The following is a 12,549-nucleotide window of genomic DNA, read 5'->3' as shown; positions in this document are numbered from 1 at the left end:
GCCAATGGATATTCCTCCATCATATGCTGACCTTGGCCAATCTGCCAAAGATATTTTCATCAGAGGAATTGGTTTTAGGTTGTCTAGATGTGAAAACAAAATCATGCAGTAACATGGAATTCTCAGCATCTAGTCCATCTAAAGCAGACACTGGTCACATTACTTGGACCTTGGAGACCAAATTCATACAGTGTATGGTCTGACCTTCACAGAAAAATGAAACACTGAAAGCACTCTAGGAACAGAATTGAATCAGACTTGAAGACCAGATTTGTCAAGGGTAGAAACTGACATTTGATACTACCTTCTCACCAAACAAGGAAAAGAAAAGTGGTAAACTCAAGTCTTCTCACAGGAGAGGATGTATAAACCTTGGTTGTGATGTGGACTTGGATTTGCTGGACCTGCCATCCATGGTTCAGCTGTCTTTGATTCTGAGGGCTGGCTTGCTGGACGTTGGATGATCTTTGACAGTGCCAAATCAAAGCTGACAAGGAATAACTCTGCAATGGGGTGTAGGACTAGAGACTTCCAGCTACATGCTATTGTCAATTATGGGACAGGGTTTGGAGAATCCATTTGTCAGAAAACATGAAGATCTTGACACTTCAGTGAATCTTGCTTGGATGTTAGGTACCGACAGTCCTCATTTTGGCATTGCAGCTAAACATCCTTTGGATCCCACTGCTTCCATTTCTGCAAAAGTCAACAGCTCTAGTTCAGGTGGAGTAGGCTGCAGACTCTGAGGCCCGTTGTGAAGCTCACACTGTCTGTTCTGGTCAATGAAGTGAGAGTTAATGCTGGAGGCCACAAGCTTGGGCTTTCTCTGGAGTTTGAGGTTAACCCAGCTGGGTGGGAACCCTCAGGAATGGGTCTCAGAAGGTTTGTCCTTAATATATTTCCAGAGTAAACAGCAGGCTCCCCCCAACTCCTCTCGACCCCTTCAGTAATCAAAACAAAGGGTGATCTAAACAAAAGGTGTATTTAAATGTGGAGTCAGTTTCTTCTTAACTGGCTCCTAGTTAGATTGTTTATCTAGTTACCAATGCTGCAGTGTGGCAGTCACCTGTACATTATCTAAATGTATTTAACTGTTAAATGTGCTATCCACCAATAATGAAATAGATAAAAACTGTAAAACAAACCAGCAAACATTGGGCCTATTTTTTAATTAAACACAATTTTGAAAATTTTCTTCTTTGCTTTCAGCTGCCAATGGCCAGGGCCTCAGGACTTCCATGCTATAGATTTTAAACAAAATCCTCTAATCCAGGGCTCCTCTGCTGCAGCACTGCTGACACCTCAGATCATATCATTCTTTGCTGTGGGGAGGGCGTCCTGTGCAGTGTCAGACGTCTCACAGCATCCCTGCCTCCACTCACTAGATGGCTCTTGTCGTCCTTCACACGACCTCTCAGTCATGACAGTGTCCCCAGATATTGCCAAATGGTCCCTAGGCATAGGGCACCAGAGAAAATACTGCACAGGACATACTTATACTGAAAATATTGTTATATCTGAAATTAAAATTCAAGTGGATGTCTGTATTTTTATTTGCTAAATCTGACAGCCCTACTGAGAGGCAAGATCACCCCTATCTCTCCCACCTCCCGCCCCATTTGAGAACTGTTGCTCTAGTCCACAGGCAGTGAAGGAGAAAAAGAATGGTGATGGGAAGTGGGGAATGTTCGAGTCAGATTTGTATTTTGAGCAAAACTATATAAGACATCTGAGCTCTGCTCACAAGCCAGGACTGCTGTCGTCAGCATCCTGTTTGCACAGATGACACAGTGAGACTTCTCTGGAACTCTTGGCTCTCCTTTTGATAAGCAACTGAAGATGGGAGCCCAGACCTTGCCAGTCACATCCACCCTTGGGGAGTGCGATATTGTGATCTATAAGAAGTATAAATCTAGTCTTCATTATGTTCCTGGCACAGAGCTCTTCAAACCCTGGGAATTTCCTAAGCGACCGGAGCAACAAAGGTGTCTTTTGTTACGTTAATGAGGTGACTTTTGGACCACACTGAAAAATGGGGGCTGGTTGCCAGGAGAAGCCACCTTATGATTGGAGGCTTGGAACTTTCAGTCCCACTCCCCTGACCGTCAGGGAGAGGAGAGGGAGTGGAGGTTGAATCAATCACCCATGATTTAATCTTCATGCCTATGTAAAGAAGGCTCCATAAAAACCCAAAAGGATGGCATCTGAAGAGTTTCCAGGTTGATGAACACATGGAGATGAGCGAGAGTGGTGTGCTCTGAATAGGGCATGGAAGCTCCTTGCCCTTTCCTCATACCTTGCCTATGCGTCTCTTCCATTTGGCTCTCCCTGAGTTATATCCTTTTATAATAAACTGATAATCTAGTAAGTAAAATGTCCCTCTGAGATCTGTGAGCTGTTCTAGCAAATTAATCAAACCTATTGAGAGAGCCCTTGGAACCTCCAATCTATAGCCAGTTGGTCAAAAGCACAGGTGACAATCTGGGCTTGTGACTGTCATCTAAATTGGAGGGGGCAGCACTCTTGGTAGGACTGAGTCCTTAATCTGTGGAATCTGATGCTATCTCTGAGTAGATAGTACCAAAGTTGAATTGAGTTCTAGGATACCCAGCTGATGCTGGAGAATTTCTTGGTGGCATAGAAACACACACATGCACGCACACACACACACATTGGAATAAGTACTAGAATCATTTTGGGGAGAGTATCCTGACTGTGGAAGCAGGAGAGAGTAAGGAACTGGGAACTTGTGCCCTCTGTTTCCTTTTTTTCTATCGAAGCTAAATAATAGTCATCTTTTCTTCTTTAAAATGTTTATATTGAGGGCTGTATTTGATCAGCTGATAACAGTATGGAAGGGAGAATTAACAGGAAGCATTTCCCCTGCCCGTAAATCTAACTCGGGGCTCCTAGAGAGAGGGGCGCACTTGGGTTCTGGGATCCCTGAGACTTGAAATTACAAACTCATATTCACCAGAATAATAGGTATTATTTTAAGATATTTCTCAAGGTCTCAGGTGATTTGTAAAAAGAATTCAAAGAAACCTAGAGCCACAAATTGATGTAATTTATTCTCATCTCCTCCTTGGTAGCGTTCCAGCTTTTCCACTTCGGAGTATCTGGGTTCCCGGTCTCCCAACTACAGAGCTCTCATCGGTAGAACAAGAGCACGGCTGCCTCAGTTATCTCCCGGCTGCAGCTGTAACCAGTGTGAGCTCCGTATCCATTATAATCAAAGGAGGAGAAATCCCCACACTGCCTGGGGTTGCCCTCCGGGAAGAATCCTCCTCCACCGATGCAGTGCTGGGAAGCAAGGAGAAGAGACACAATGACGGATTTTCTGCTGACGCTCTGAGCTCTTAATGGCCAAGTCCCCTGGAATCTTTGGTCCTCATCCAACTTGGCTTTGACCACTCCCTCCCACAAAAGCCTCTCCTCTGTGGACTCTGAAATCACTCTCCTTCCTGACTTCCTTTCTACCTTCCTGAACATGCATTCTCAGGCCCCTTGGCCTGCCTCTCTTCCTCAGCCCATCCCCTACATGCTCTTCAGAGCTCAGTCCACATCTCACTCTCCCTGTTATGGCTCATCTTCTCCCATGACTTCAGCCATTATTAGCATACTCATATACTATCAGTATACTCCTAATCTCTGAGGCCAGCCCAGATAGTTTCATTCTTGAGACCCTCATATCCAACTACCACCTGGGTGTCACCACCTGGATATCTCACAGGTATCTAAAACCCCACTTGAGCAAAACAAAACTAATGATCTCTCTTACTGTCCCTGATTGAGGAATCTGTTCCTCATCCTGCCACCTGTCTTAATTGGTAGTACACAGTCACCCAAAACCAACACCTAAGGTCTTTTTAGTCTCCTTCGCTCGACACCCCCCCATATTTATCTGTTCGTTAAGGACTGATGATTCCTTCCCCTACGTATCCCTGGAAGCTATCCATGCTCATTCAACCTCATCAAGAAAGCCTTGGCTCAGGACCTTAGTGTGTCGCATCTGGACCTTTGCATCTGCCCCACGGTCTCCTGGCCCCTAATTCTCCTGCTCTTCAGTCCTTGTCCTCCAAACTGCGATGCATCATCTTAGCAAAACCAAAGCTGATCACGTCACTCCTCTGTTCAAAGTTCTCTGAGTCCCGTCACCTGCAACATAAACTCTAAATCCTTGACATAATGTGAAGTCCCTCCTGGTCCTGGTTCCTATAGGGATCTTCTTCATCAGCCCCTGCTTCTGCCCAATATGCACACCGTGCCCTCTCAAACGCCAATGATTTTGAGCATCGTAGTCATACACGTTAAAAATGAACTATTCTGCCCTTTCCTACTTGTCGAACTCTATACATCTTTTGAGATTCATCACAAATGTCACCTTCTTTAGAGAATCAACTCTGTGCCATTAGCAGAATTAGAAGCTCCTCTATCGTGTTTGAGAGCCCCTTGTTTACGTTACCCTCACAGTTCATACCACGGGAGATCGCCATCTCTGTCCCACTCATAGCTTCTTAAGATGGCTATGTCATCTGTGCACCTCTAACACCTAGCACTCTGCAGGAGTTCTCTGCTTGTATTTACTTAAATTATTTTATTGAAGTCATATTGGCTTATAGCACTGTAAATTTCAGGTGTACATTATTATCTATCAGTTTCTGTATAGACTGCATCGTGTTCACCACCAGTCTATGCTTGTATTTTTAAAGAAAGAATCAATGCCTGAAGGTTATATGCAAAGATGCACTAATGCACAGTGTAAGAAGCCAGGGAAGCCAGTGTAGGAAACGGTTGTCTAGGAAAAGAGACGCACCCCCCACTGCACTTCCAGGGTCCACAGCTGCATTATCCTCTGGATCACAATCTAGGGGTCCTTCCATGAGGGCACAGCTGCCTCATCTTGAAATGGACAAACCAATGGCTGAGGGGGATGTGAAGATGGAGTAATCTCAGGGTCACATTCTCAGACTGTCAGCTGGGGAGGCAAGAGGGCCCTAAGTGAATGCCCTTCTTCTTGTGGCTCTGACTCCCTCCTCCTCCCCCAGTCACAAATTGTCCCTCAAAGACACTCTCCAGTCTCCACAGCTATGGTGCTCTCTCCTCTAAGACTGGGAAAACAACAAAAACAGAAAGCTTCTGGAAGTTAATATGAATGTTGGACAATATCATCATGACCTCAACATAGGAACATACTTAAACAAAACTTTAAAGTGCTAACGATACATGGAAATCTTGATAAACTAAACTTCATTGAAATAGATTATGTTCACCGGATACCATCAAGAGAGTAAAAAGGCAAGCCCTGGAGACACACATCAACACACCCCACACGGACACATGCACACGCTTTGATCTCCCCAAACTCACGTGCTCAGTGTTGCAGCCAGTAACTCTCACCCCAGCACACAGGGCATTGACTGCTTTCTCATTATTAAACACTCTGAACTGGATGAATCCTGCAACAAATTCCTCTGGAAAAGAAGCAGCAGAGAAAGGGCCAAGTATTCAAAGGAGGAACCGGAAATAGCTTCCCTTTGACCAGCCCAGGGATTCCCTAAGCCAAGAGTTCAGGTCACAGCCCAACCCTCCAAGCTGTAGTGGTGGAGCCCAGCACCTGTGTGCCCTGTGGGTGGGACATCTGACCCTGAACTTATCCAGGAGAGAACCTCTGTCCATCTGGGGCAAGAGGACAAAGGCTGGGGCTCACAAGAGGACACTTGTCTGCTACAGGAGAAATTAGACCCCACAGAGGATCACCAAGAAGATCTCCAAAGGTGCAGGAGGACAAGCAATGATCAGATGTGGCCATCTGTTTCTGTGGACAAGCTTCTCATCCAATTACTGTGTGTTTGTTTTCCTAACTACCATTAACTGCCTTCATCAAAATATCAAACGTCAACAGTAATGGCTTTTATTTTCCAAACAAAGACTTAACTTCTGTGCCTTTATTATGCTGAAAAATGTCTTTAAGATAATTAATAGCTGTCCTTCATAACAAAAATAAAATTTTCTCATCACTTTGCTAGTTTTTCTCTCCTGTGAACACTAGCCTCCACCTTTTCTTAACTGTTCTAACAGGCCACACAGGGTGGTGGTTAAGCAGCCTTGGTTTATATCCTGTAAAATGGAGATAATAGTAATTTTAACTTCATAGTCTTTCTCAAGATGATGAAATGACACAAAACTGTGTCAAGTTCCTAGAAAAGAGCTTGGCACATTGTAAAGTGTTCAGGAAATGCTAGCAATTATTATTTATTTTATGTACACTTTTCCCAAGAGGGCACGGTGGGATTTAAGACCAGGCTGAGGAAGCCAACACTCACTCTGACCAAGTGGTGAGTAATAAGATGCAGTTTTCTGAGCATCACCAAAGTCATAGATCACAGGGACGGCTGGGCCATTGTCAGTCCAACACTTCCCTGCTCCATACTTCACTGGGTATTTCTGCAGGGACCCAAAAGAGTGGTTGTGTGAGGACAGCAGAGATGCCGTCATATTGAGAGGTAGGGGATTTAATGCCTTCCCGTGTCATTATTCAGAAATCCGTCTCCATCATAGTCACGCCTCTTTCCCCAGAGCTATGTCTCTCTGACAGCCCCAAGCCCCTTGGCCTTCTCCCGCTCTCCCTCTCTGCTCCTCTCCCATAGGCCTCTCCCCTTGCCTGCCTCAGAGGTCCTGAAAGAGGCAGCACAGCAGTTCACAGTGACCCAGAGTAGGAGAAGTGGCCAAGCACAGGCACCTCACGGTGACACGTGGCCACAGAGAAGACTTACCTCTCACCCCAAACACTTGGCTCTCTGTTCACCAGAGGAAGGTCCCCCCAGCCAACAGCCCTGGTTACCTGGTAGAGGCCGAACAGATTATGTCCTAGAGTCTCCAAGAAGCCATTCCTGGTGCGGTACCTCAGCAGGGAGCTGTTCCTCCACTGCTGCAGGGGGGACTTGTTGGGCACATGCCAGATGCCCAGGTCCTGGGCCTGGATGTCATAGTAGCCAGGGTTCTGGAGAGCAACAGACATTGAGCCTGACCAGGCCAGGATGTCCCACAGGCACCAAACACACACACGCAGCCCTCAGTGGAGCTGAGAGCTCTGGGCTCCAGGAGGGCAGGTGGCCAGCAGTGCTCAGACACCCCTACTTCCAGCAGATGAAGATGCCTCCCACCACCCAGGTCCCTAACGGCCTTGCTGGGAGGAAGCTGTGCTTCAAGACCTGGAAGTAGGTCTTTCTTCTCCAGCCCTGTCTCCACATCCCCATCTTCCAACCCGCCCTTCTATATGGTGTGGTCGAGCCACACTCAGCTCCTCACACTTTCACAAAATGGTGGTGAGTGGCACCAACCTTGTAGTCATCGCTGGTGGCCGCCTCTGCAGACCCAAAGGTGTTGTGATTGGCCCAGTTGCCGTCCCCCTCTGGGTAGTCTGCCCTGCTGCCCTGCTGACTGGACCAGCGGTCGCCCACTGTGCACTTCCCCAGCATGTTGTTCTCGTGCACGCTGGCCACCAGGGTCCAGCCGCCACCTCCAGAGGTCATGTCACAGAAGGTCTGGTAGATGAGACCATTCTCAGTGCGGAGGAGATACACACCATCTGCAGAGGGAACGAGCCCAGAGCCCCCTGTCTGAGAGCACATGGTTATTCTCAGGCCCCACAACCAGAAAGATTCAGGGAAATCAGAAGCGTATTCTGAAGGCTCCCACACATCCTCGTTTGTGGGAAGACAATTCTCTCTGGGTCATCTGTGAGCAGAGGCACTGCCTGCCTTAGTTCCACACTATCTTTTCAAAGAGATTGCAGAGCAAACAGCCTCAGAACAGAGAGATGGCGTCTCTTTCCGGATAGTGCCTGCTTCTGTCCAGGAGAGGCCAGAAATCAGCACCCTATCACATCCCAAGTTTACATCAAGTTCATCTCATCCCAGAGCAAAGGGCAGGCAAGGCCACTGACCATTATGGAGTCACGCCTCGCTAAACGATGGGGATATGTTCTGAGAAATGCATCGTTAGGTGATTTCCTCGTGCTATCACATAGTGTCCCTATGCCAACTAGATGATATAGCCTACTACACACCTAGGCTATGTGGTACTAATCTTATGGGACACCATCATCTGTGCCGTCCCTTGTTGACCGAAACATCGTTATGTGGCATGTGACTGTGTAAGATTCAGATTCCCGAAGCTCAGAGTTCCTCTCCTGTACACAGCCCTGGAGGAGAAGGCTCCATTGTGCCACCCTAGCCACTTTGCACATCTCCACATGTGCCACATGGACAAGGCCTAACCACAGTGGACCTAACCCCTGGTAGAACACCTGTCATCCTCCTGAAACACGGAAGCCTGGCAGGCTTGTGGGGGCTGCTACAAGGTTGGTGCTCACCCACCTCCCTATCTTGCAGGGAGGCTGTCGTGAGACAGTTTGTCTTTGACTCCAGCTTCTGATGAGGGGTGGGGCTTTTTGCCTTGCTGCCCGCCGCAGTCTCTTAGGATGCAGCTACAGGTGACAAAACTGCGTAGCTGCAGCCTGGGTCAGATCCTCTGCATCAGAGTCCCTCACTACCCATGTTACCTTGTCATCCGGCCCCTTTCGTTTCTGTGCTGTCCTGTGGGCCAAGGGATGGGAGAAGGTGACACCTTTGCTATCTTGGTTTTGCAGTCTATGTGAGTCTGATCTAAACTGTCTGATCTAAAAAAGGCTTGTTGTTTCTTTACCAGTCCACTTGTCAGCCTGCTTGACAAAACCACTACCTGTGCAGATGTCTCCTGGCCCTCTTCACGTCACCGTGTTGGAACTGGGGCTCAGGGAACCAGCACGAGAAAATGCTGATACTCTGGCTACTGCTATTGCTGTGAATAACAAAGGTTTTCATCTCAGCTTCTGGAGTCTCATGTTTCCTGCCAGCACCCATGAAACTGACAGGCTAACATTAGCTCCCAACTAGAGGAAATTCTTAGACTCATCATGGCTCTTGCCACCACCCCATGTGTCGCCAGGAACACTGCCTTCTCCCTGTGCTCAGAAGATCATGCCTGCTGTGACTGGGTGGGACATAAAGCTGCCAAATTCCCACTGGAAAGCTCCTTGGGTGGGAGCTGGAGCCAGAACAGACAGTAGCGGTGGGTACATTCCTCCTGATTTCCGTGCCTGGGCTCTGTTAAGCTAAAAAGTGGCCTCAAGGAGAGAAGACTGGGTTGGTTAATACTCACCACCTGCTCTGTAGCAATTTTCTTTGAGTTCCTTGCAGCTTCTAGGCAGGAAAGATAGGGAGGAGGCACAGGTTTTGCTGTCCTGGAACATCTCAGGAGCCTGGGCCACTGCTGGAGGATGTGAGAATAATTCTCATTAACAGTCTGTTGCCTGATACCATCCTTCCTGGCATCAGCTCCCAGCTCCTGCCCACTTCGCCAGTTCGTCACTATGCTGTGAGCACCCGGGATTCCGTCTGCTAAGACTATCTGACCACAATCTCGTACAGGCTTAACACTGAATTCTTCTTCTCAACTAACTAAAACTGAAAACTATCATTATGCCTGTTGTGAGGAATGGAATTGGGAGGATGGGGACTAGAGGGGGATGTTCCGGGACACAGCGTGACCACCTAGCTTCCTTTGGAGATGCAGAGGCCAAGGCCACAGGAGCTGGAGTAGCCGGGAGGGGACACAGTCCTTACCACCCCCTTCCTGAGCCCCTTCACAGCCACACACAGGCACAGGGTGAGGCCCCAGGACATGACTTAGCTAACGCTGTGACTACTTCAGATCAGACACCAGGAGAGGCCAGCAATCAGCACCCAGGCCACATCTCAAGTCAGCTGCCACATGTGGCTTCTGTGCATCTCCATGACTCTCCTTCAGGCCCAGGATGTCAGCATCCAGCCCAACTCTACCCCCTCACTCCCCTGCACAGGAGAGGTGAGCTGAAGAAACTGCTGCGCCTGAGTCACTTACCTGCACTCCACCCTCTGGTGGCCACAGAGACGAACAGCAGGAAGCAGAATCTGGCCATTGTCCCCTAAGGGGAAAGCAGATGCACAAGTCACTGGCTGCACCATCCTTTCCCTTCCTCTCATCCTTGCTCTCCATCGTTTCTGAGTCAAGTAACCAAAAATGGAAAGTGATGGGCTTCTGGGCATTCTGGAACCTCCCCGAATAGCCTCCATCCCTTCCCAATCCTAGAAGTTCTTGAGGGGCCATGGGCTCCTTTCTTGGAAACTCTCAATCCCTGAGACCAAGACCAGACCTGAGCTCACATCTTTGCTCCCCACACCCACAGGTCTTGTCGCTGACTCAGAAATCCTCACCGGGACAGAGAGCTCCCTCCCTCCTTCCTCACAGATGCCACAGCTGAGAGTTCCCTGCCAGGTGCAGACTCAGAGCTCCCTGCCTCTGCAGAGGGTCCTGACTCAAGTGAAGTGCTGAGCCCTTTTGGGGAGAGCCAAACGCTGCAAGCCCTGCCCAGCCCTGCCCAGGCTGCTGGCCCCTCCCTCTGACGTGCTTCCCTTTGAAGGTCCCTGGGCTGGGCCTCTGGGAGTAAGAGGGGCGTGTGGTTGGCCAGAGGAGCATGGGTCACACAGGTGACACTCACCATCTGAGGAGGGGGTCTCTGCTTCATCCGAGCGGCTGCAGTGTTTATTAGGTAATCAGACACTCAGGACAGGTAGGACCCTACACTTCTTCCCTCCCGCCTCCCCCCTCCCACCTCGATGAGCTGCTCCAGCGCCTCACATGCATCCCTGTCAGGACATCATCCTTCAGCTCTGCTTAAGCCTCTCGGGGAAGCCCCCCCTGACACCCCCACCCCCAGGCAAAGCTGAAGGCTTTCTCCTTGACCTACTGCTCTGCTTTGTCCTACACTACTTATGACATGCATCACACTGTAATTTCATTGTTTTATGAACCTTTTGTTTAGGAATAATTTAAAATTTACAGAACATTGCAAAAATAAAAATTGTACAAAAACGCACATATGCCTTCTACCTAGGTTCACCTGGTGTTAATATTTTACCCCGTTTGCTTTATCATCTATGCACTCTCTCTGTACACACACACTCGTGCACACACACATTTTTTTCCTGAATGATTTGAGGGTAAGTTACATACATCATGGCCCTTTACTCCTAGATAAGTGCGAGTTTTCTAAGAAAAGGGATTTTTCTCATACATAACCACAGTACAATTATCAACTTCATATCATTGACTCTTTTTAATGTACCTGGTACTTTCCTAGGGTACACCAGCGGGGGGTCATGCTGCGTTGGCATTCATGGCACTGAAATTTCTTGGCTTTCATCTCCTCCTATTGTCGGGAACTTCCCCTCCTCTTCTAAGTCCTTATTCCCTGGGCCGTGTCTTACATGTGCTAACAAAGAGGATTTCTCCATTCTGCACGCACTCCCAGCCTGCCGGCACCTTTCAGCACTGTCCACTGCCAAGGCTCCGGCTCCCCATGGGGCCTAGATTCGCCAGCCCTGCCGCCTCTGGTGCTGGGCCTGCTCACCGGGACCAGCTGCTGATGTTCGGGCACTGCTTCCTCTCACTCCCAGGCCTCCAGCACCTCGTCTCCTTGCGGTCCAAGGGGCAGGAGACACCCACCCTGCTCTGTGCTGAAGAAAGGAAATGCCTGTCCTCTCCTATGATGGGGCCAAAGCAGGACTGGTTTCCCAGTGCCCCAGTGACCTCAGTGAAACTGCCCTTTCAGGGTTTCCTCCAGAATCCCCCCTCTTAGACCCAGACAGAAGGCTAAAAAGGTGAGGATAGGGGATACATCTGAAGGGCACTATGCTACATTCTGATTGACCTTTGGCATAGAAGCCTGAGCTACCATCATTGGAACACCTGTGTGAGTTCCTCCTCAGGAAGCTTCTGAATCCTTTTATTTGAGTATTTCTATAGGTATTTGCTTAATACCTTTCTCCTTCTCCATGAGGACAGGGACTGTGTGTGGGTCATCACCATATCCCCAGGACTACACAAAGTGCCTGGCATGTAGTAGGTCCTCAATCTGCATTAGTTGAATGAAAGAAATTGATTCCACAAGGTACTAAAAGACCAGCTGGAATGCTCCACTCATCCAGGAATTTCTAGGAATGACGATATCTAATGCTAAATTTAAAAGTGTCTTTTCTTCCTTGTAATTCTTTTATGCCATGTGCCCACTGTCAATTAATCAATAAAATTTTTAATACACACAACACTCTGGGTTTTACCAGTGCTTTGGGGAACAAGGAAGAGATGTGGTGTGCTATTTGGGACGAAGCAGGCCAGAGAAAAACAATGCAGCCACAGTCAGAGCAATGATAAGGAGTAGATAAGAACAGGAGCTGGCTGAATGGCAGATTCACCAGGGAGAAACACAGGCCCTGTGGGGGCTCTTCAGTGATACCAGGTGACAGGCTGCTGGGTTTCCCACAGCACCAGGACTTGGGCCATTCTAGTGGGAGAGGCGAGGAGCGTGGCTCCAGGAGACTGGAAGAAGAATGTGCTTCCATCACACATTTACCTGTTTATTGTCCACCTAGGACATTTCTTTGCAAATTCTGGAATTTTTAAATT

At 48.4% G+C, this 12,549-nt stretch overlaps 1 protein-coding gene and 1 pseudogene across 1 annotated transcript; one reads left to right on the top strand and one right to left on the bottom strand.

Moving 5' to 3' along the window:
* Positions 1-4: 4 nt before the first annotated feature.
* On the top strand, positions 5-910 carry LOC124232063 (voltage-dependent anion-selective channel protein 2-like; annotated as a pseudogene).
* Positions 911-3,090: 2,180 nt separating this feature from the next.
* LOC124232064 (intelectin-2-like) lies at positions 3,091-10,400 on the bottom strand. Its single transcript, XM_046649039.1, has 8 exons — positions 10,299-10,400; positions 9,946-10,009; positions 9,205-9,315; positions 7,344-7,591; positions 6,845-7,003; positions 6,327-6,447; positions 5,371-5,474; positions 3,091-3,303 (listed from the first exon to the last, which is right to left on the bottom strand). Exons 2-8 carry the CDS (start codon positions 10,001-10,003, stop codon positions 3,151-3,153), a joined length of 954 nt encoding a protein of 317 aa, XP_046504995.1. The 5' UTR covers positions 10,004-10,009; positions 10,299-10,400; the 3' UTR covers positions 3,091-3,150.
* Between the last annotated feature and the right edge of the window lie 2,149 nt (positions 10,401-12,549).

The sequence above is a fragment of the Equus quagga genome, unplaced genomic scaffold (genome assembly GCF_021613505.1).
Source record: "Equus quagga isolate Etosha38 unplaced genomic scaffold, UCLA_HA_Equagga_1.0 HiC_scaffold_1995_RagTag, whole genome shotgun sequence".
Taxonomy (NCBI): domain Eukaryota; kingdom Metazoa; phylum Chordata; class Mammalia; order Perissodactyla; family Equidae; genus Equus; species Equus quagga.
Note: the sequence above shows the minus strand (reverse complement) of the source record. Positions and strands in the feature narration are given on the sequence as shown.